At 40.0% G+C, this 20993-nt stretch overlaps 1 protein-coding gene across 1 annotated transcript; it reads left to right on the plus strand.

Moving 5' to 3' along the window:
* Positions 1 to 18569: 18569 nt before the first annotated feature.
* On the plus strand, positions 18570 to 20712 carry LOC131193939 (toxin 3FTx-Dis4-like). The gene is made up of 3 exons (XM_058174400.1): positions 18570 to 18729; positions 19802 to 19912; positions 20428 to 20712. Exons 1-3 carry the CDS (start codon positions 18675 to 18677, stop codon positions 20517 to 20519), a joined length of 258 nt encoding a protein of 85 aa, XP_058030383.1. The 5' UTR covers positions 18570 to 18674; the 3' UTR covers positions 20520 to 20712.
* The last annotated feature ends 281 nt before the right edge of the window (positions 20713 to 20993 follow it).

The following is a 20993-nucleotide window of genomic DNA, read 5'->3' on the forward strand; positions in this document are numbered from 1 at the left end:
GGTTGAACCACTTAAAGAGTTATTTAATAAAATTCAAATGGGAGGAGATGTTCCCCCTTCATGGAGGACAGCCTTTATTTTGTTAATACCGAAGGAAGATCGAGATGGTATTAAAGCAGAGAATTATAGGCCTATATCACTTTTAAATACTGATTACAAGATATTTACCAAGATACTTGCTAATAGATTAATGCCAGTGATGAATCAAATAATTCATAATGATCAGTCAGGATTTATTAAGGGTAGGCAGATGAGATATAATGTGAGGCAAATCGTAAATTTACTTGAATATTTGGAACGAAACAACCAAGTCTCAGCGGCATTCCTTTTTTTGGATGCTGAAAAAGCTTTTGATAGATTGGATTGGCAGTTTTTGTTTAAAGTAATAGAAAAAATGCAATTTGGGGATTATTTTATCCATGCAATTAAAGCAATATATCAGAAGCAAACAGCACAAATAATAGTAAATGGTGGGTTAACAGAAACTTTTAAAATTGGGAAAGGGACGAGACAGGGATGTCCCTTGTCCCCATTACTTTTTATTTTAACTTTAGAAATTCTTCTGAATAAAATACGTGGTTCCGATTGAATAAAGGGAATTAGAGTTAAACATCAAGATTACAGATTAAGAGCTTTTGCAGATGACCTGGTTTTTTTTTTTTTTTTTTATAAAAAAGTTTTATTTTTACAATCATAACAAATAATTCATCCAATGTACAATTATATACAATTAGTCGGGCTTGCCCAGTCACCCCCCCCTTTTTAACTCTCTTCCCTCTTCTGCCTTCTTCTGCCTTCTTTCCAAACCTTCCTCTCCTTCTCTTATCTACATTTTTATATATCTTCTTATCTCTTCCTTCCTCTTCTCCTCTTTCCTACCGCCTACTCTCTCTTTTCTCCCTCCCCACCGTTCTAAAATGGTAACTGGGCAGACCCGACCCTACATTAATTATATTTATACATCTTCATTAAAATGGCAAAAATCTCTGCTTACTTGAAAGACTATACGCAAGAAAAATATATTTTAGAATGGAAAATGTGGATTGATTATATTCAAAATAAGTATCAGATAAAAAAATATCGAATAGCATATGAGTAAATTTAGGAAATATTTCGTATTAGATATATTTCTGAAGGAGAGGGGAATTGAGAGTGTGATTAAGTGTGGAGAGACTAGAGATTATAATTTAGGAATTATTTTAGATTATGATTGTTAGTTTTGATAACCTGCATTTTGTTCTGGGAAGTCGGGGTGGGGGATGGGGGTAAGGGGAGGGAATTGGGGGGTGAGGCTAGAGATGGAGTGATGGTTAATGTACAGGGATTATTGAAGATGTATAAATATAATTAATGTAGGGTCGGGTCTGCCCAGTTACCATTTTAGAACGGTGGGGAGGGAGAAAAGAGGAGAGAGTAGGAGGTAGGAAAGAGGAGAAGAGGGGTAGAAGAGGGGTAGAAGAGGGAGAAGGAAGGTGTAGGGTGGAGGGAGGAGAGGATGTAGATAAGAGAAGGAGAGGAAGGTCTGGAAAGTAAAAGAAGGTAGAAGAGGGAAGAGTGTTAAAAAGGGGGGTGGTGACTGGGCAAGCCCGACTAATTGTATATAACTGTACATTGAATGAGTTGTTTGACATGATTGTAAAAATAAAACTTTTTTATGGAAAAAAAAAGAAAAGAAAAGATACCTTCATCAAGGTACAACTTTTACTTGAGATGGGTAGGCCTTGAAGGACCTCCAAACCCCCATGAGGTGGGAGCCACCTGGATCTCTGATGTGACATGCCATGGGCTCCAAGCAGTGGTGGGTTTCAACTTTTTTTACTACCGGTTCTGTGGGCGTGGCTTGGTGGGCGTGGCAGGGGAAGGATACTGTAAAATCTCCATTCCCTCTTGATTCCAGGGGAAGGTTATTGCAAAATCCCCATTTCCTCCCAATCAGCTGGGACTCGGAAGGCAGAGAATAGATGGGGGGCAGGGCCAGTCAGAATTTTTACTACCGGTTCTCCGAAGGACTCAATATTTTTGCTACCGGTTCTCTAGAACTGGTCAGAACCTGCTGAAACCCACCTCTGGCTCCAAGTCTTTCCTCTTTTTTTGATCATCTCGGTGAAGCCACTGAGAAGCGTTATATGCCGGCCTCAGGTGGGGCGGGGTGTGAAGGGAAGAAAAGGCATGCTAGGAATACAATAAATCCCCCTCCACATATTGATACTAAACTGTACAAACACTTCCCAGTATCCTTGAAGTGCTAGAGGTGAGAGACCTGTCAGAACTGAAGAAGCCCCTTGGGTGAGAAACAAAATATCTTCAAGGAAAAACAAAGTCCAGTTGCCTCTTGAAAAAGCCCATTTGGGACAACCGTGACCTGGATGGTTGGGAATTTGCATAGACGTATAGACTTGTGAGGAATGGTGCCTACAGAAGGGGATGGTGTGATGGACTACAATGACGTAGTCCTTCTATTCCCAGGAAGGAGAGAAGACATTTCACAAAATCTGTCTCTGTGTGTTGCTGTTATTGTGTGTGTGTGTTTGTAGAGCAGGGGTCTCCAACCTTGATCCCTTTAAGACTTGTGGACTTCAACTCCCAGAGTTCCTCAGCCAACTTTGCTTAGCCCTGAACTATATATGAGATAGAGGAAGAGACTTAGGGCAATCCATCCCGGGAATCACACAGTGTGTATCTGTTCGGATGAGAGAAAAAAGGATTTGATCTGGCAAGATTCTCTCTATTATGTGTAAGCAAATAGAGAACTAAACTCTGTCTGAATTGCTTTTGGTTGTCCTTAGTCTTACCCTGCCAACTGAAAGCTCCTCCAGTCCTCATACAAAATATGTCCCTGGGTGGAGAAACCATTATAATGCAATGAAATTAAAAAGAGGGATTGACCCAGTCTTACTTCAGTGGTGTTGATGTTCCATTTATGTTGGCCTCATGGCAGAAAAGTCCAATCTCCTGAGTCCCACCAGATGTAGCTCCTTAGCAGACAGGATCCACAACATGCCTCTTCTGCTGGATCTGATGGGTGGATGAGATTTAATTGGGAAGAAGCAGTCCCACAAATGACACAACCCATGCCAGGAAAGGCTTTCAAGGTCATAACCCGTACCTGAGACCCAGAAGCAAACTAGTAACCCTTGCAGTTTATACATCAGAGGGTGGAGTGTGCCTTTGAGGGGCAAACATGAGTGCTTCTGCCCCCACATTCCACATGAGCTGATATTTCTGGATACTCTTCAAAGGTGTGGTGATGGACCAAGGTTTTCTCTGGAGAGGGACCTCAACAATCTCCACCTCTTCTCCCACATCACACCCATATTCAGAAAACTCCACTTGATGATGCCGAGCAGATCTTCCCACTGGAGCTGCGTTGTATGTCTGGAATGGTTTGTGCTGGTCTAGAATTACGGAGGACATCACCTGTCGTATCCCACACATTCTCTTTTCATTTGTATAGATCTCTTTTTGAATACTCTCATCCTGACTTGGGTGGATCATTATTATCTTAGCAAAGGAACTAGAGGTTGTGCTTTACAACATAGTTTGTGTTGCGGAATACTCCTAAAAGACACGCGTGTGAGCAGCAAAGCTTTCATCTTGGAATCTTCTGTGCAGCCTGCAAAGGGTAGCACAGGATGGGAGAGGGCCCTCATTACCTCTTTGAGATGTTGTCCTTGCAGGATTAGATTTCTAGGATTCAGCGAGAAGAACAGGGAGACTAGGGGTGGGGGCAGAAGAGTAGGGTGGAGGGGATGGTCTCTTTTCCCCCACCACCAAAGGGGAAACCAGGTCAAACCAAATGAACCAACTGGTCCTTGTCTTCAAGGCAAACACTACTGTTCTGTGTGCAAAACCTGGGCCCCTGGACAATTGGACAAACACTATTGTTCCGAATGCAAATTTGGTCACCAGGGCAGTTGATACCACTTCCTGAAGTTATAGAAGGTGGCATAACCTGTGCAAAGTACAAACTTAAAACAAAAGTTCTCTCTGCAAAGTACAGTGCCTTCTTATTTGTTGTTTGTACTTCAGTTAACCGAATGGACAAATGCTCCAGGTGTTCTAATCCCTCAGGTGAGGACTCTGCAGCCTGAAAAGTGTAGTCCAGGATGGGAGGGGACCACCTTTGAGATGTTGTCCTTTGACAAACACGGCCTCCTTTGAGCTGATCTGAGCATGAGAGGTTCTCCCCCAAACCAGTCTGTCGATGTGGGTCTTGAGTTCCAAAGGTCAGGATAGGCCCAGAAGATAAACAGAAGGTTGGCCAGACATGGCAACCAAGTTTCTGAAAGAAAACTACCAGCAGGTGCAACAGAACAGATAATGCCGACAGAGGCCTGGAGTCAAAGGTCAACAATTCTGGACTTGCAGGCAAGGAAAATATTCCTTCGGGATCCAGATAGTAGAAAATTAAACATGGGGTCGATCCCACCACTGGCACAATCAGACGACTTGCAAATAGAATAGGAAGACAGAGTCCAAATCACAAGATCTATGATTTGTTCTGACTCAAACAGAACCTTTCTACGCTACCTGCGGTCACAGAGAGTAAGTTGGAAGTCATATAAAGGTCTTAAATAAATAAATCTAATTCAACCACCTTCTTCCAATGTGAATTTTGATGTCTCTAGTTGGTTGATTAAGCTGACATACCTTGCCTTCAAAACCACTTTATAAGGCCCTGGTAAGGCCACACTTGGAATCCTGCATCCAGTTTTGGTTGTCATGATGTCAAAAAGATGTTGAGACTCTAGAAAGAGCGCAGACAAGAGCAATTTTCCTTCCAAAAGTTCCCTTCAAAATTCAAATACATAACACCCCTCCTCTCCCAGAAGGCAACTTGCCCAACATTTGCCACTATTTACATTTGTAGTCACACAGGTAACAAGGGTGTTTCCTATGTCTAGTTGACCTGCGCAGCTCAGTTCTAGGCAGGGAGTTATGCTGATCGGAGGGACTTTCTGTTCCTCCCAGCTCGTCCAACTTGGATTGGATTATGGGTGGATTTTTCTTCTATTGGATCTGGCTGTTTGAGAGGGCAGCACTGGACACCAAAATCCTCAGGTAAGTCCTACAGCCACTCCGGGCTTGAGGTAACTGTTGGAGGAAGTCAGGGACTGATTTTTCTGGTGTTTGTTCTGGATTGCCTTCAATTCGTCTGCATATTTGGTCAATGTGTCTTTGCCATATTTTTCCGTTTCCCATATCCACGACATAGGACTTTGGGCCTGTGATTTCGGTTATGTTGCCGGCTAACCACAAGGGTCCTTCGGCATAGTTTCAGGCCAATATTGGGGCCCCTACCTGGAATTCTCTTGTCCTGTTCCCTACCCCTGGTAACCGTCCTGGGAGTAGTTGGGTTTCAACCTGTCTAATTGGCATCAAAATCTAGGTCCCATTAGCAGTTCTGCCAGGCTGTGGCCAATGGCCGTGCATGGGGTGCCATGCTGGGCGGCTAAGAATGTGTCTCTCCTTTCTTGCCAATCCTCCGCTCCCAATCGTGCTAATGCTTCTTTGGCTGACCACACGAAGCGTTCTGCCAATCTGTTCGATGCTGGATGAAATGGTGCTGACAAAGCATGGCAAATGCCCTGCTCTGCCAAATATCCCTCGAAGAGGGTTGCGGTGAACTGGGGTCCATTGTCTGAGATCAAGGTATCCGGCAATCCATGCGTTGCGAATAGCTGTCTCAGGGTTTTAACTACGGCCTCTGCTGTGGTGGATTTCATGAGTGCAATTTCCAACCACTTTGAGAAGGCGTTTACTATAATTAGAAAGGTTTGGCCATGGAACGGGCCTGCAAAATCTATGTGGATCCTGGACCATGGCCCTTGGGGTCTTTCCCACTCTTTTATCGGGGCTTTTGGGGGATTTGGTCTAGACGCTTGACATTGGGGGCATTTCACAATGTCATCATCCATATATGGCCACCAACCATAGCTTCTTGGTAGCCCCTTCATTTGGACCAACCCTGGCTGCCCCACATGCAACATTTCTAAGACAGTTTCTTGAATACATAATGGGATTACAATTCAGTCTTCCCACAATAAGCACCCCTCTTGTGTTGACAATTCAAATTGTTTTGTTATAAATTGTTTAAACTCCCCCTGTACCGGGCCTTTTGGCCATCCCCTCTGCACCCAGCCAATGACAGTTTTGGTAACAAAGTCTTTGTGGGATGCCTTTGCCACTTCTGCTGAAGTGAGGGGCCCTGAGTCCAAAGAGTCAATTAGTCATGCCGGTCTGCCCGGGTCGGGTCCTCGATCAAGTTGGGCCATGGGCACCTGCTTAGGGCATTGGCATGGCTCAGTTCGTGGCCGGGGCGGTGAATCATGCAGCCAGGATGATGGCCCATCGGGTCAGCCTTGGGGACATGGCCACAGGAGTGGAGCAGTCCCCCGCCAACAGTCCTAATAGGGGGCAGTAATCCATGACAATCTCGAAAGTACTTCTGAAGTCTTCCCGGATATATCAAGAGAAGAAAGGGCATGGAGATTTTTTTTAAAACCAATTACAAAAGTTTTGAGAGATAATGGAATTAAATATAATTGGAGGCCACCACAACAATTGAAATTTTTTTATAAAGGAAGGATGCGTACAATTACCCCAGACATAGATGCACTATTATATTTACGGGAGCTTGGACTGATTGAGATGGAGGATTTAATGGAGATAAAGGATCAAATGCTTAAGATGGGTGGAACATACGCGGAAACATCAACCCCAGAAGAAGAAAAAGGGGCTATTGGAGGGCAAGACCCTAAAGGGTTAAAGAGGAAAGAAATATCACCTGTGTTGGTTGAACAGAAGAAAAGTCATGAGGATACAGCAGGAGAAAAAGCAGACAAGAGTCTTGGAAAATACGAAGCCGAATGCGGGAGAGAACCATCACTATCTTTTTTCTTGAGTGATGAATTTAAATAGACAGCCCGAAAGAAGTGGCCCGGACATTGGCACGTCCCCTCTCCCCCATTCTCTTTATAGAGGCGAAACCATTGAGGATGTGGGGGAAGAAGATTGTTTGTATTTTATTGTTTGTCTTGTTTTTTGTTTTTTTTTGTTTTTCTTATCGTTTTTTAAATGTTGGTTATATGGGAGTTTAATGTTGGGTTGTGGGCACAGAAAGGAAGATGCGGGGATAGGATTGAAAAATTTATATTTTAAATGGGAGTCATAAAAATAATGTCATGGAATGTGAAGGGTACAGGGAATCAGATTAAAAGAAGAAGATTGGAATTTAAGATTAAAAGAGATTTACCAGATATTTTATTTTTATAAGAAACCCATCAGAAATCTGAAGATTCAAATAGAATGTATATAAAAGGTATGCAAATATATGAAAAAGCATTTGGAACTTCAAAAGCCAGAGGAGTTGCAACACTGATATCAGATAGGGTGTATTTTGAAAAACATCAGGTAATTTTGTATGAAGATGGAAGATATGTAATAATTGTTGGAAATCTTAATGAGGAAAAAGTGACACTTGTTAATTTATATTTACCGAATGAAAAACAAAGAGAATTTCTTGAAAAAATAACAAAAATTTTGGAGAATGAAAGTGTAGGGAAAGTAATTGTGGCTGGGGATTTTAATTTAATCAGAGATAAAATAGACAGTACTAACCCCACCCGCTGTGGAGGAGCAAATAAAATGGGGATTTTAAATACGTGGATGCTTCGAAACGGCGTGGTGGATGTGTGGAGAGAGGTCAAAGGAATTAAAAGAGTATATACTTTTTTCTCTAAGATATATAATACATATTCTAGAATTGATTATATTTTTCTTTCTATAGATTTGTTGAATAATGTGGATAAGGTAGATGTGGGAATTTTTAAAGATTCTGATCATGCAGAAGTTATGGTGGATTTAGATTTTAATTTTGAGGAAAAAAGAAGCTATTGGAGATATGAGGAGAAACTGTATAAAAATGAAAAGGATAAAAAATGGATACTTAAAAAATTGGAGGAAAGTTGGAGATTAAATGATAACGGGGAGGTTAAATTTGAAATTGTTTGGGATGCGATGAAAGCGGTGTTTAGAGGGGAGAGTATTAAATTATCAAGTAGGAAATATAAAAATTATAAAATTAAAATGGAAAGAGATAAAAACCAGATTAAAGAATTGGAAAATCAATTTTTGCTTACTAAAGAAAAAAAATTCTTCAGGAGCTTAACATGTTAAGAAATAAAATGATAGAAGAGGATACGGAGTTAGTAAAAAGAAATTTGAGATATTTAAATAGGAATTTTTTTGAATTTAGTAACAGAAATTCTAAGTTATTGGCAAAGATGGCGAAAAATAAAAGAGAGAAGAGAGAAATTGGAGCTTTGATAGATGACAGAGGTATAAGATGTTATAAAAAATTATTTTTTTTTATTTTTTTTTATTTTTTTTTAAATTAATTTTTTTTATTACTTTTTTTGCAACAAACAAACAAAAAGAAAATACATTATTACACCCTTGTGCTATACATAAAGGGAAGATTTGGGTCTTCGGATATATCCTCATGATTGCCAAAATCCACGTTCTCGAGGTACAGGTACTGAAGCGTCCAATGTTCCAAGCGCAAAGTCCACAAATGGTTTCCAAGTCTTCCAAAAAATATCTTCTTTATACACACCACTTCTAAATTTAATATCACATGTCATTTTATCATTTAAAGCTAATTTCCACATTTCAGAATTCCACTCTTCTATTCTAAAAATCACATCTAGTTTCCAATATCTAGCTATTATAATTCTACCTATTATAATCATAATTCTAATCAATTCTTTTTCATATTTTGTTAATTCTATTTCCTGCTCTTTAATCCTTGTAGATAAAGTTCTCATAATTCTTCCACGTTCTCGAGGTACAGGTATCCTACTTGATAATTTGAACTCTCCCCTCTAAACACCGCTTTCATCGCATCCCAAACAATTTCAAATTTAACCTCCCCGTTATCATTTAATCTCCAACTTTCCTCCAATTTTTTAAGTATCCATTTTTTATCCTTTTCATTTTTATACAATTTCTCGTCATATCTCCAATAGCTTCTTTTTTTCTCAAAATTAAAATCTAAGTCCACCATAACTTCTGCATAATCAGAATCTTTAAAAATTCACACATCTACCTTATCCACATTGTTCAACAAATCTTTAGAAAGAAAAATATAATCAATTCTAGAATATGTATTATATATCTTAGAGAAAAAAGTGTATACTCTCTCAATTCCTTTAACCTCTCTCCACACATCAACCACGCCGTTTCGAAGCATCCACATATTTAAAATCCCCATTTTATTTGCTCCTCCACAGAAAGATGTTATAAAAAATTAGAGAAATGTGAAGTGGTTAGAAATTTTTTTCAGAATCTATATTCAAAGAAACCAGTTAATCGGGGAAAATTGCAAAGCTATTTAGAAAAATATGTGGTGAAAATTGATCAAACATATAAGGAATTGATGGAAGAAGATATAACACAAGATGAGATTAATGGAATTATACAAAAAATAAAATTAGGGAAAGCTCCAGGTGAGGATGGATTACCTGCTGAGTTCTATAAAGAATTTAAAGAATTAATAATACCAAGATTGCAAAAATTATTTAATGGTGGAGAAGTACCTTCGTCATGGAATAGAACGGTGATATCCCTAATTCCTAAGCCAGATAAAGATTTAGAAAGGATTGAGTCCTATCGGCCCATTTCTTTAATTAATCAGGATGCAAAGATATTTACTGCTATTATAAGTAATAGATTAAATAGATTTATAGATAGATATATAAGTTACAACCAAGTAGGTGAAGGGTAGATACATGAGTGATATTGTTAGAAGAGTATTAAATATTATAGATGTAGCTGAATATAACGGTGATAAAATTGGTATAGTATCATTGGATATTTTTAAAGCTTTTGATTCCGTACAATGGGAAACTATTAAAGTAATTGTGGAGGCTTTAGGCTTTGGTAATAAGTTTATACATGTTATTTCAAAATTGTATCAAAAAAGCAGTGCAAGAGTGAAGGTGAATGGAATATTAACTGAAGAGATAAAATTAGAAGCAGGTACGAGACAAGGATGTCCCTTGTCCCCAACATTATTTTTATTGGCTATGGAAATTTTGACAAAAATGATAGAAAAAGATGAAGAATTAGAAGGATATAAGGGTATAAGATAAATTTGTATGGATGATACTTTAATTATTTTGAAAAATGTAGAGAAAGACCTGAAAAAGATATATAAGCATTTGAAAGAATTTGAGGAAATGACAGGTCTGAAAGTAAATTGGTCAAAGTCAGAATTATTGATGGATAGTAATGGTAATGAGTGTGAGAATATGCAAGAGCAATTTGGGATAAGGATTAAAATACATTGAAATATTTGGGTATAGTGCTTTCACTCAAGGTTAAAGAATTGAAAAAACTTAATTATGATGTGGTGATTAATGAAATTGAGAAGAAGATAGACAAATATAAAATGTTAAAGTTGTCTTGGTTTGGTAGAATTGCAATGTGTAAGATGATGTTGCTGCCCAAGTTCAACTTTTTATTCGAGATGCTACCGCTAAATTTGACAGAGAAAGATATTGAAGGATATCAGAAAAAATTGGACAAATTTTGTAATGGTGGCAAAAGACCTAGATTAGTGAAGAAAATGTGGTATCAAAATCAAAAGGAAGGTGGATTAGGAATCCCCAAATTATTTAATTATTACTGTGCGTATGGTATCCGGATAGTGGTAAAAATATTTAAAGGTGAAGATACTATTGGAGAGACTTAGAGTTAAGGGATATAGAAATTTGGATCAAGGTGGTTTTTAGATAAAGCAAACTCAAAATGTGTAATTAGAAGTTATTGGTTAAAGGGATTAAGTAAAATGTGGAATAAATTTGTTAAAATTTTAATTCCGGATATAATCTTTTTGGGGGAGACAATTGGAAATTGGCCGATTAAAAATAATATAAAACGTAATGAAGTGATTAAAGAGAAAATATAGAAATTATTAGAGATTGGATAAAAGTTATGGAAAATGAAAGGAGGAATAAAGAAATTATTGAAAATTAGGGTTAAGTTGGTTTGAAAAATACAGATAGAAAATGGACAAAAAATTAAGGGAAAATTACTCGATAAATAGATGTGAAACTGAATTTGAATATTTAGTATCTCGGATTATGAAAGATGAAATTGGGCTAAAGGGACTCGTTAGTAGGGTTTATAAGATTATAAATTCTGATGAAAAATTACAAAGAGTGATGAGGACAAATTGGGAAAAAGATCTTAATATTGAAATACCAGAGTCAGATTGGAATGTGAATTGGAATAGTAGAATTATGAGAACTTTATCTATAAGGATTAAAGAGCATAATTATAAAGTTGTTTGGAAATGGTATTTGACTCCAGTAAGATTGTCACAAATGGATAAAAAAATTAGTAAAAAATGTTGGAGATGTGAGATGGAATTGGGGACTTATGAACATATGTGGTATAAATGTGACAAGGTTAAAAAGTTTTGGCAACAATTGGAGAAAATGATATTTGAAATGATGGGGAAAGTAATAACATTGAGAGTGGAAACTATATTATTGTTGGTAATTAAGGAAATAGAAATAACAAAATATGAAAAAGAATTGATTAGAATTATGATTATAATAGGTAGAATTATAATAGCTAGATATTAGAGACTCTAATTATCAACTGCAAACCCTACTATTCACCTCGTGAATTTTCCTCATTTCTTCTAATTGCTGTTTATGTCCCACCACAAGCCTGTGTAAACGAGGCATTACGAACTCTAGCTGACCAAATCATGGAGGCTGAAGCCAAACACCCTGATTCACTGGCCATTGTTTTGGGAGATCTAAACAAGGCAAACTTAAGGAAAGAACTACCAAAATACTTTCAGCATGTCAATTGTCCCACCAGAGGCAAGAATACTCTAGACCACTGCTACACAACACTAAAAGATGCCTATCGGTCTTTACCACGTGCAGCTGTAGGACACTCTGATCATTGCATGATTCACCTTGTACCTGCTTACAGGCAAAGACTTAAAGCCATAAAACCAATAATTAAATCAGTGAAAACCTGGACGGAGGAATCAGAATTAAAGCTAAAGGCATGTTTTGACTGCACTGATTGGAATATTTTAAAGATACCTCTGCAGACCTGGATGAACTCACAGATACTGTAACATCATATGTCAGCTTCTGTGAAGACCTATGTGTACCTACAAGGAACTTGCGAATACACAGTAATAACAAACCTTGGTTTACACCTAAACTTAAGCAGCTACGACATTCCAAAGAGGAAGCCTACAGAAAAGGTGATAAAATGCTGTACAATCAGGCCAGAAATGCACTAACAAGGGAGATAAGAGCAGCAAAAAGAAGCTACTCTGAAAAGCTAAAGAATCAATTTTCAGCAAATGAACCAGCAAACATGTGGAAAACTCTTAAAAATATCACCGGCTATGGCAAACCTCCTTCCCAGGCTGAAGGTAATCAACAACTGGCAGATGACCTGAATGAGTTTTACTGCAGGTTTGAAAGGAAACTACAGCCACCTATCTCCACAACCCCCATCTCAGACACAGCAACAACAGCCAAGCCTCCTACAACTGACCCCATTTCATTGGGTTCACAACCCCTAGTGATCACAGAAAAGGAAGTGCAGGACCTATTTCACAGACAAAAGCCAGGAAAAGCTCCAGGCCCAGACAAGATAACTCCTTCTTGTTTAAAAGTCTGTGCTGACCAATTGGCCCCCATCTTCACCCATATCTTCAATAAATCACTAGAGATGTGCTATGTTCCTTCTTGCTTCAAACGCTCTACTATCATCCCAGTGCCGAAGAAGCCCACCATCAAGGAACTGAATGACTACAGACCAGTTGCTCTAACATCTGTAGTCATGAAAACCTTTGAAAGGCTAGTGCTTTCCTACCTGAAATCCATCACGGATCCGCTCTTAGACCCCTTGCAATTTGCATACCGAGCAAATAGATCAACAGATGATGCTGTTAATATGGCTCTGCACTACATCCTACAACATCTTGAGTCTCCAAAGACCTATGCAAGGGTCCTTTTTGTAGACTTTAGTTCAGCATTCAATATCATCATTCCAGACATTCTTCTAACTAAGCTAAACCAGCTACAGGTACCGGAACAGACTTGTAAGTGGATCACAAGCTTCCTAACAAACAGGAAGCAGCAGGTGAAGTTAAGCAAGATCACATCAAATACCTGTACAATTAGCACAGGGGCCCCCCAAGGCTGTGTGCTCTCCCCACTTCTCTTCTCTCTGTATACCAATGACTGCATCTCCAATGATCCATTTGTTAAGCTACTGAAGTTCGCAGATGACACAACAGTGATTGGTCTCATTCGAGACAATGACGAATCCGCATATAGACGAGAGAGGTCGAACGACTAGCCTTGTGGTGCAACCAAAACAATCTGGAACTGAACACACACAAAACCGTAGAAATGGTGGTAGACTTTAGGAAAAACCCTTCCATACTTCCACCTCTCACAATACTTGACAACACAGTATCAACAGTAGAAACCTTCAAATTTCTGGGTTCTATCATATCGCAAGATCTCAAATGGACAGCTAACATCAAAAACATCATTAAAAAGGACAACAAAGAATGTTCTTTCTGCACCAACTCAGTAAGCTCAAACTGCCCAAGGAGCTGCTGATCCAATTCTACAGAGGAATTATTGAGTCTGTCATTTGCACCTCTATAACTGTCTGGTTCGGTTCTGCAACCCAACAAGAAAAACACAGACTTCAGAGGATAATTAGAACTGCAGAAAAAATCATTGCTACCAACCTGCCTTCCATTGAGGACCTGTATACTGCACGAATCAAGAAGAGGGCCGTGAAAATATTTGCAGATCCCTCGCATCCTGGACATAAACTGTTTCAACTCCTACCCTCAAAACGACGCTATAGAGCACTGCACACCAGAACAACTAGACACAAGAACAGTTTTTTCCCCAAGGCCATCACTCTGCTAAACAAATAATTCCCTCAACACTGTCAGACTATTTACTGAATCTGCACTACTATTAATCGTTTCATAGTTCCCATCACCAATCTCTTTCCACTTATGACTGTATGACTATAACTTGTTGCTGGCAATCCTTATGATTTATATTGATATATTGATCATCAATTGTGTTGTAAATGTTGTACCTTGATGAACGTATCTTTTCTTTTATGTACACTGAGAGCATATGCACCAAGACAAATTCCTTGTGTGTCCAATCACACTTGGCCAATAAAATTCTATTCTATTCTATTCTATTCTATATTGGAAATTAGATGTGATTTTTAGAATAGAAGAGTGGAATTCTGAAATGTGGAAATTAGCCTTAAATGATAAAATGACATGTGATATTAAAATTAGAAGTGGTGTGTATAAAGAAGATATTTTCTGGAAGACTTGGAAACCATTTGTGGACTATGCGCTTGGAAAATTGGACGCTTCGGTACCTGTACCTCGAGAACGTGGATTTTGGCAATTATGAGGACATATCCGAAGACCCAAATCTTCCTTTTTTTTATGTATAGCACAAGGGTGTAATAATGTATTTTCTTTTTTGTTTGTTGGAAAAAAGTAATAAAAAAATTTAAAAAGAAAAAGAAAAAAAGAAAGTACTTCTGAAGAGGTATTTGTGGAATTTTTTGACCCCAGCCACGACAGCCAGGGGCTCCCGGTCCAGTTGGCTGTAGTTTCGTTTGGTGCTGGACAGGGTGCGGGAAAAATAGGCAATGGGTGCCTCCGACCCATTTGGAAGTCTATGGCTCTGTACGGCGCCCACTCCAAATAGGGAGGCATCACAGACTAGGACAATTGGGAGCTTATGGTTATATTGAATTAATAGGCTGTCCTCAGACAAGAGTCTTTTGACAGAGGCAAAGGCAGCTGCTTCAGTTTTCCCCCAGATCCATGGTGATTTCTTAGCCAACAGTCTATGTAGGGGTTCTGCTATGGTGGCTTTGTATTTTAGGAAGATGGAGTAAAAGTTCAACAGTCCAAGGAAGGCTTGGAGTTCTGCTTTGTTCTGTGGGGTGGGGGCCTTTCGGATAGCTCTAACTTTGCTCTCCATGGAGTGAATGCCTGCTTCATCAATTCTATACCCCAGGAATTCGACAGGGGGTACTGCAATCTGACACTTGTCGAGTTTGACTTGCAGCCCCACAGTCCTAAATACTGTTAGAACTTTCCATAATCTGTCCCCCAATTGTTTGATAGTTAGCTGCCGTTATCAACACATCGTCAAAATAGGGAACTACCCCTGGTATCCCCTGCAGCAATCGCTCCATTAAGTTATGAAACAGCCTGTGGGCTACACTGACCCCAAATTGCAATCGGGTGCATTTGAAGGCACCTCTGTACGTGATTATGGTTTGTGCTTCAACTGTGGCGCCATCTACCGGCAGTTGCTGGTATGCAGTTGTGCCAAGTTTAATATAGCAAATATTTTCCCGGGTCCTAGGGAGTGCAGGAGGTGCTGAACGATCGGTACTGGATAAGCGCTTTTTTGTAATGTCTTGTTCAGGGTTGCTTTGTAATCTGCACAGATGCGAAAAGACCCAGCTGGCTTGATGGGAGTCACTATAGGCATTTCCAATTTCGCGTGATCTATGGGGACTAACACTCCTTGTTTGACTAGTTTGTCAAGTTCCTGATCAATTTTTGGTTTAAGAGCGAAAGGCACCCTCCTGGCTTTTAATCTAATTGGGGCAATCGATGGGTCTAGATTAAAGGAAATAGGGGTCCCCACATACTTGCTGAGGCTGCCCGTGAAAATGTCCTGGAATTTGTGTAGGAGATCTCCCTTCAGGTTTCTCCCGATGGTGTGTAACAATGACTCCAGTGACTCCCATCCCAAGAGCTCGAAACCAGTCTAGGCCCAGGAGGCTAGGAAGTTTTCCACCTGTAGAAGTGAGAGGTCGTGGTATAGGGCCGTGTGTAGCAAACTGATAATTGGAAAGGCCACACGTGGAATACTGCATCCAGTTTTGGTCGCCATGATGTAAAAAAGATGTGGAGACTAGAAAGAGTGCAGAGAAGAGCAACAAAGAGCAACAAAAATATACGAAGAACAGTTGGAGAAACTGGGTATGTCTAGTTTAATGAAAAGAAGGACTAGGGGAGACATGATAGCAATATTCCAATATCTCAGGGGCTGCCACAAAGAAGAGGGAGTCAAACTATTCTCCAAAGCACCTGTGGGCAGGACAAGAAGCAATGGGTGGAAACTAACCAAGGAGTGAAGCAACCTAGAACTAAGGAGAAATTGCTTGCCTCCGGAAGTTGTGAATGCTCCAACACCGGGAATTTTTAAGAATATATTGGACAACCATTTATCTGAAGTGGTGTAAGGGTTTCCTACCTAAGCAGGGGTTCGGACTAGAAGACCTCCAAGGTCCCTTCCAACTCTGTTATTCTATTCTTTATGGGAAATATGTTTTGCAAACTCGTGTACCTTCAAGTTTAATAGAATTTGAAAGAGGAACTTCAGCTATTGATTTAAAGCAAATCTGCACTTATTGCAGAAACATAGCTTATTGTGATTGCAGCTTCTCTAAAAATAACTGAGGTTTCCTTAGTAGTGGTGATTTCCCTATTCAATTCATGCAAAGCTTATTAAACTTCCTTCTGCCCCCGCATTTCTCCTGACCTTTTCCTATGTATGTCTGGATCCACAAAGTATTTTCCAAACTGCTTTTTTCCTACCTACATTTTTGTGCTTCAGTTTGACTGATTTGATCATCTAACTTTAGCTTGAAAACTGATGCAACTTGCAAGACCTTCGAAGTAGTATTTGAAGTCTCTTTCTGGATATACCTCCAAGAATAACTGAGCTTAAGAGAGATGTGTACTTTTCTCAACGGATTAAATGTACCTTGAGCAAGAACCTTTCATTTCCTTTATTGCAATTGTTGCTATGCCCAGAGGCATAATTGAGAAGAACCGAGAAGTGACATCTCTCTATTGCTTAAATGGAAAATTTCATAGCATATTTTAGCTCGGAATGAGACAATGTGCCACATCCAAGTCGCCATGGCCAGCTCATCACAGCCCCTTCACCATGGCCAACTCACCATGGAACAACCCACAGCAGGACAATTCAGCAAGCCAGTTTAATTATTTAAAATCATTTAAAAATTACTTTTATTTTTGTCGTTCACATTTCATTTCATCCCTTCATTTGCATCCTTTCTTTAATAATTCTATTCCACCATTTCTTTGATAAGTGTAACTCCTGTCTCTTGGTGAGTTGTCCCAGGGAGAGTTGGCTGCAGAGAGTTGGCCATGATGAGTTGGCCATGGCGAGCTGTTGTAGACCCAGTTTGGTTTGTCCAAAAGCAGAGGATTATTTCCATGTCAGTTAATTGACCTACTAAATTAGATTTCACAGGTGAGCCATCAAATAATCCTTTACCAACCAGATCTCCTCTCCTATGCTTCTCTCCTTGATTAGTTTCCACTCATTGCCTCTTGTTCTACCCTCAGGTGCTTTGGAGAATAGTTTGACTCCCTCTTCTTTGTGGCAACCCCTGAGATATTGGAACACTGCTATCATGTCTCCCCTAGTCTTTCTTTTCACTAAACCAGACATACCCAGTTCCTGCAACTGTTCTTCATATGTTTTAGCCTCCAGTCCTCTAATCATCTTTGTTGCTCTTCTCTGCACTCTTTCTAGAGTCTCCACTTCTTTTTAAATCATGGCAACCAAAACTGGATGCAATATTCCAAGTGTGGCCTTTCCAAGGCAATATAAAGTAGCATTAACACTTCATGTGATTTTGATTCTAATATTATTCCTGTGCATGGAATTGAAGAATGCATGGACATTGTTATAATAATATAAAATAAACTAAGATCTTTTTTTATGAACACCTATCAAGGACAAAGGGATTTTATGGGTGACAAGACTATTCTGTCCAGAACTCTCACAGGTTTGAGGAATTTCTGGTTTTAAAGTCATCAGTAAGAAGATCTTTTCTTTGTAGGAATTGTTGACCTATGACTCAAGGCATCCTTTGGAACCATCTGCCCTGCTGTTCCTGGTGGTAGTTTTGTACTAGAAACCCTCCTGCCATGTCTGACCAACCCTCTATCCATCTTCCTTGTCTATCCTGACTTTTGGATCTTGTGAATCCTTTGGTCCACAGGCTAGTTTTAGAGAGAACCACTCATGCTCAGATCTGCTCAAAGGAAGCCATGTTTCTTGAGTGAAGCCAGATCCAGAGTCGCAACCTGAGAGGTTAGAAGATTCAGAGAAGTTGCCCACTTGGTTAATTGAAGTACAAATAAAAAATAGGAAGGTGCAGAACTTTGCAGGGAGATATTTTGTTTAATTTTGCATTAGGTAAGGATTGTATAATCTTGTATAAATAGAGGAAGAGACGCCAATTGTCCAGGTGCCCAGGTTTTGCACGTGGCATGGTAGTGTTTGCCTTGAAGACAGGAACTGGTTGGTTCTTCAGCTGATCTGATATGGTTCCCGTTTTGGTGTCGGTGGCAAAAAGACCACACCCACAGCCCTTCCCTTTTCTCCTGAATCTCCCCATTCTTCTCTCTTAATCCTAGATCTCCAGCCCCCCATCTCAGAGGGGTATAAATAAGTGTCTGCTTCCATCCTGGGCTACACTTTGCAGGCTGAAGAGAAGATTGCAAGATGAAAACTCAGCTGCTGGCCTTGGTGGTGGTGGCATTCGTGTTCCTGGACTCAGGTAGGGCCACTGAGCTATGATCTTGGGTGGCAATCAAACCAAAGACAAGGGGACAGAGGGAGGGAGGGTATGCTCTTTTCTGGTGGTGGGTCTTTCTCATTGTTCTGCTCTGCATAAGAAGGCTCCATGGGAACCTTTGGGGGAGAAGAGAGGGCTCCATTTGGAGAGAAGCCCATAGCTGAGACAGTGGCTGTTCCAGGTTGGCATTCTGGGGTAGACTGCCTCTGAAAGTAGAGGCTCCTTTGCGTAGTGCATTCTGCCATGGCACTTCTTGCCAGACCAATTCTTGAATACAGTTTGTCTGCCTGGAATGCACACTGTATATCCAACATTAATACAATTGAGTGGGTCCAGAGGTATTTCACAAAAAGAGTCCTCCACTCCTCTGCTCACAATAGAATCTCTTATACCACCAGGCTCAAAATTTTGGGCTTAGACAACCTGGAAGTATGCTGCCTATGGTCTGACTTAAGCATAGTACACAAAATTGTCTGCTCCAATGCCCTACCTGTCAACGACTACTTCAACTTCAACTTCAATAATACTCAGGCAAACAATTGATACAAACTCAAGGCAAACCCCTACAAACTTGATTGCAGAAAATACAACTTCGGCAACAGAGTGGTCAATGCCTGGAATGCACTACCTGACTCCATTGTTACAACCTGAAACCCCCATGACTTTAACCTTAGACAGTCTATCGTAGACCTCACTCCCTTCCTAAGAGGTCCATAAAGGGGGCGTGAATAAGCGCACCAGCGTCCTACTGTCTCCATTTACTTGTACTCATTCCTTGTTCATGTCCATGTTTATACTTATACGTGCTTTCTTGTACATGTTTGACAAACAAACTAACTAACTAACTAAAAATAAATTACTCCTGGGAGTGAGATGAAAAATGCTTCCTTTTCTTAGCCTTCTCTCCTAATTCCTAGACCATTTGGTCTTTGTATGGAAATTTTCACAACTGACCGTAGTATTAAGTGATCTATCATCTAATAAATAATAAGATTGCAAGATCGGAAAAATAAATATCCAAATAAGATCTCTATGTTTTATTTCTCTCATCTAGGATATACCCTGATATGTCACTCATGCACTGAACCACCATGTGTGAGACACGAGCAGTGTTCAGAAGGGCAGAACCTATGCTTTGAAAAAAGTTATCAGGGTGATATGTTCGGTGAGCGCAGTTTTCTTCTTGAACCCAAACTAGAACTCCCAAATGCACCTGAGGTTGGAGGTCACATGTCTGTGCCCTGCCCGGGTTCCCCTGAAGTCGTGGCCTGTTGCCGGACACTCTAAGGAATGCAAGGAAAGGGAGCGTAGACTGGGGAGCCCCATCCATCCCAGAAGCAGCCCAGACTGGAGGGGGAAACCTTCTTTAGAGAAAGGGGGAGGGAAATGCTTCGGGTTTCTTCTGGAATTGAGGGAAATTGGATGAAGCCATGAAACATCCAAGAAAGGTGGAATTGCCCCTGAGTCATGTCAAAACACGGGACTTCCCCAGAAATCTCTTCTTTATTCATTTACTCCTGGGGATTCAGTAGAGGAGGAAGGAGGTTTGCCTTCCTACTGGGAGCGAATGTATAAATGTGTTAAAAGTGGGTTTGCCATTTTGTTCAGGAACGGCCACAGATCTGTTCGTTGGTATTTTTTTTAAAAAAATAATCATTCTGCTTTGTGCTTCCTTCAAAGGACTCAGGACCGTCAAGGGATGCACTGATACCTGCGCTGATCCAGGAGAAAATGAGAAAGTTACGTATTGCAAATCTGACAAGTGCAACTGATAGTTTGCCCTCATCCATCATGGGCCATCCTTGAAAATTTACGCTTCTGGCCTTTACCACCAGATGGTCCATAATCCCCCTCCCGCCCCCCGTGCTGTCTTTGACACCTCATCATCCTTCCCTTTTCTCTTGTTCTGTAAGTTTCCTTCTGCTATTTCTGTAGTTTGAGAATCGAATAAAAGTCAGCATTCAATTCAAGTGTTTTGATTTATTAATTTCCCCCTCAAAACTGAACATTCCTTTCAGAAAATCCACAGTTAGCAAGTTTTCCTCCAGGATCCAGCAGGCAGTGATGCTGGGATGAGCAGGAATAGGTTCAATCCTTGTTGAATTTTTTTTTAAATTTGCATTTATATCCCGCCCTTCTCCGAAGACTCAGGGCGGCTTACATTGTGTAAGGCAATAGTCTTCATTCTATTTGTATATTTATATACAAAGTCAACTTATTGCCCCCAACAATCTGGGTCCTCATTT

This window comes from Ahaetulla prasina, chromosome 3 (assembly GCF_028640845.1).
Source record: "Ahaetulla prasina isolate Xishuangbanna chromosome 3, ASM2864084v1, whole genome shotgun sequence".
Lineage (NCBI taxonomy): Eukaryota > Metazoa > Chordata > Lepidosauria > Squamata > Colubridae > Ahaetulla > Ahaetulla prasina.

Coding starts and splice junctions, on each gene's coding strand:
- LOC131193939 (XM_058174400.1), top strand. CDS start 18,675: ATGAAAACTCAGCTGCTGGCCTTGGTGGTGGTGGCATTCGTGTTCCTG. Junction 18,730..19,801: donor ATTCGTGTTCCTGGACTCAG/GTAGGGCCACTG, acceptor TCTCTCATCTAG/GATATACCCTGATATGTCAC. Junction 19,913..20,427: donor TTATCAGGGTGATATGTTCG/GTGAGCGCAGTT, acceptor CTTCCTTCAAAG/GACTCAGGACCGTCAAGGGA.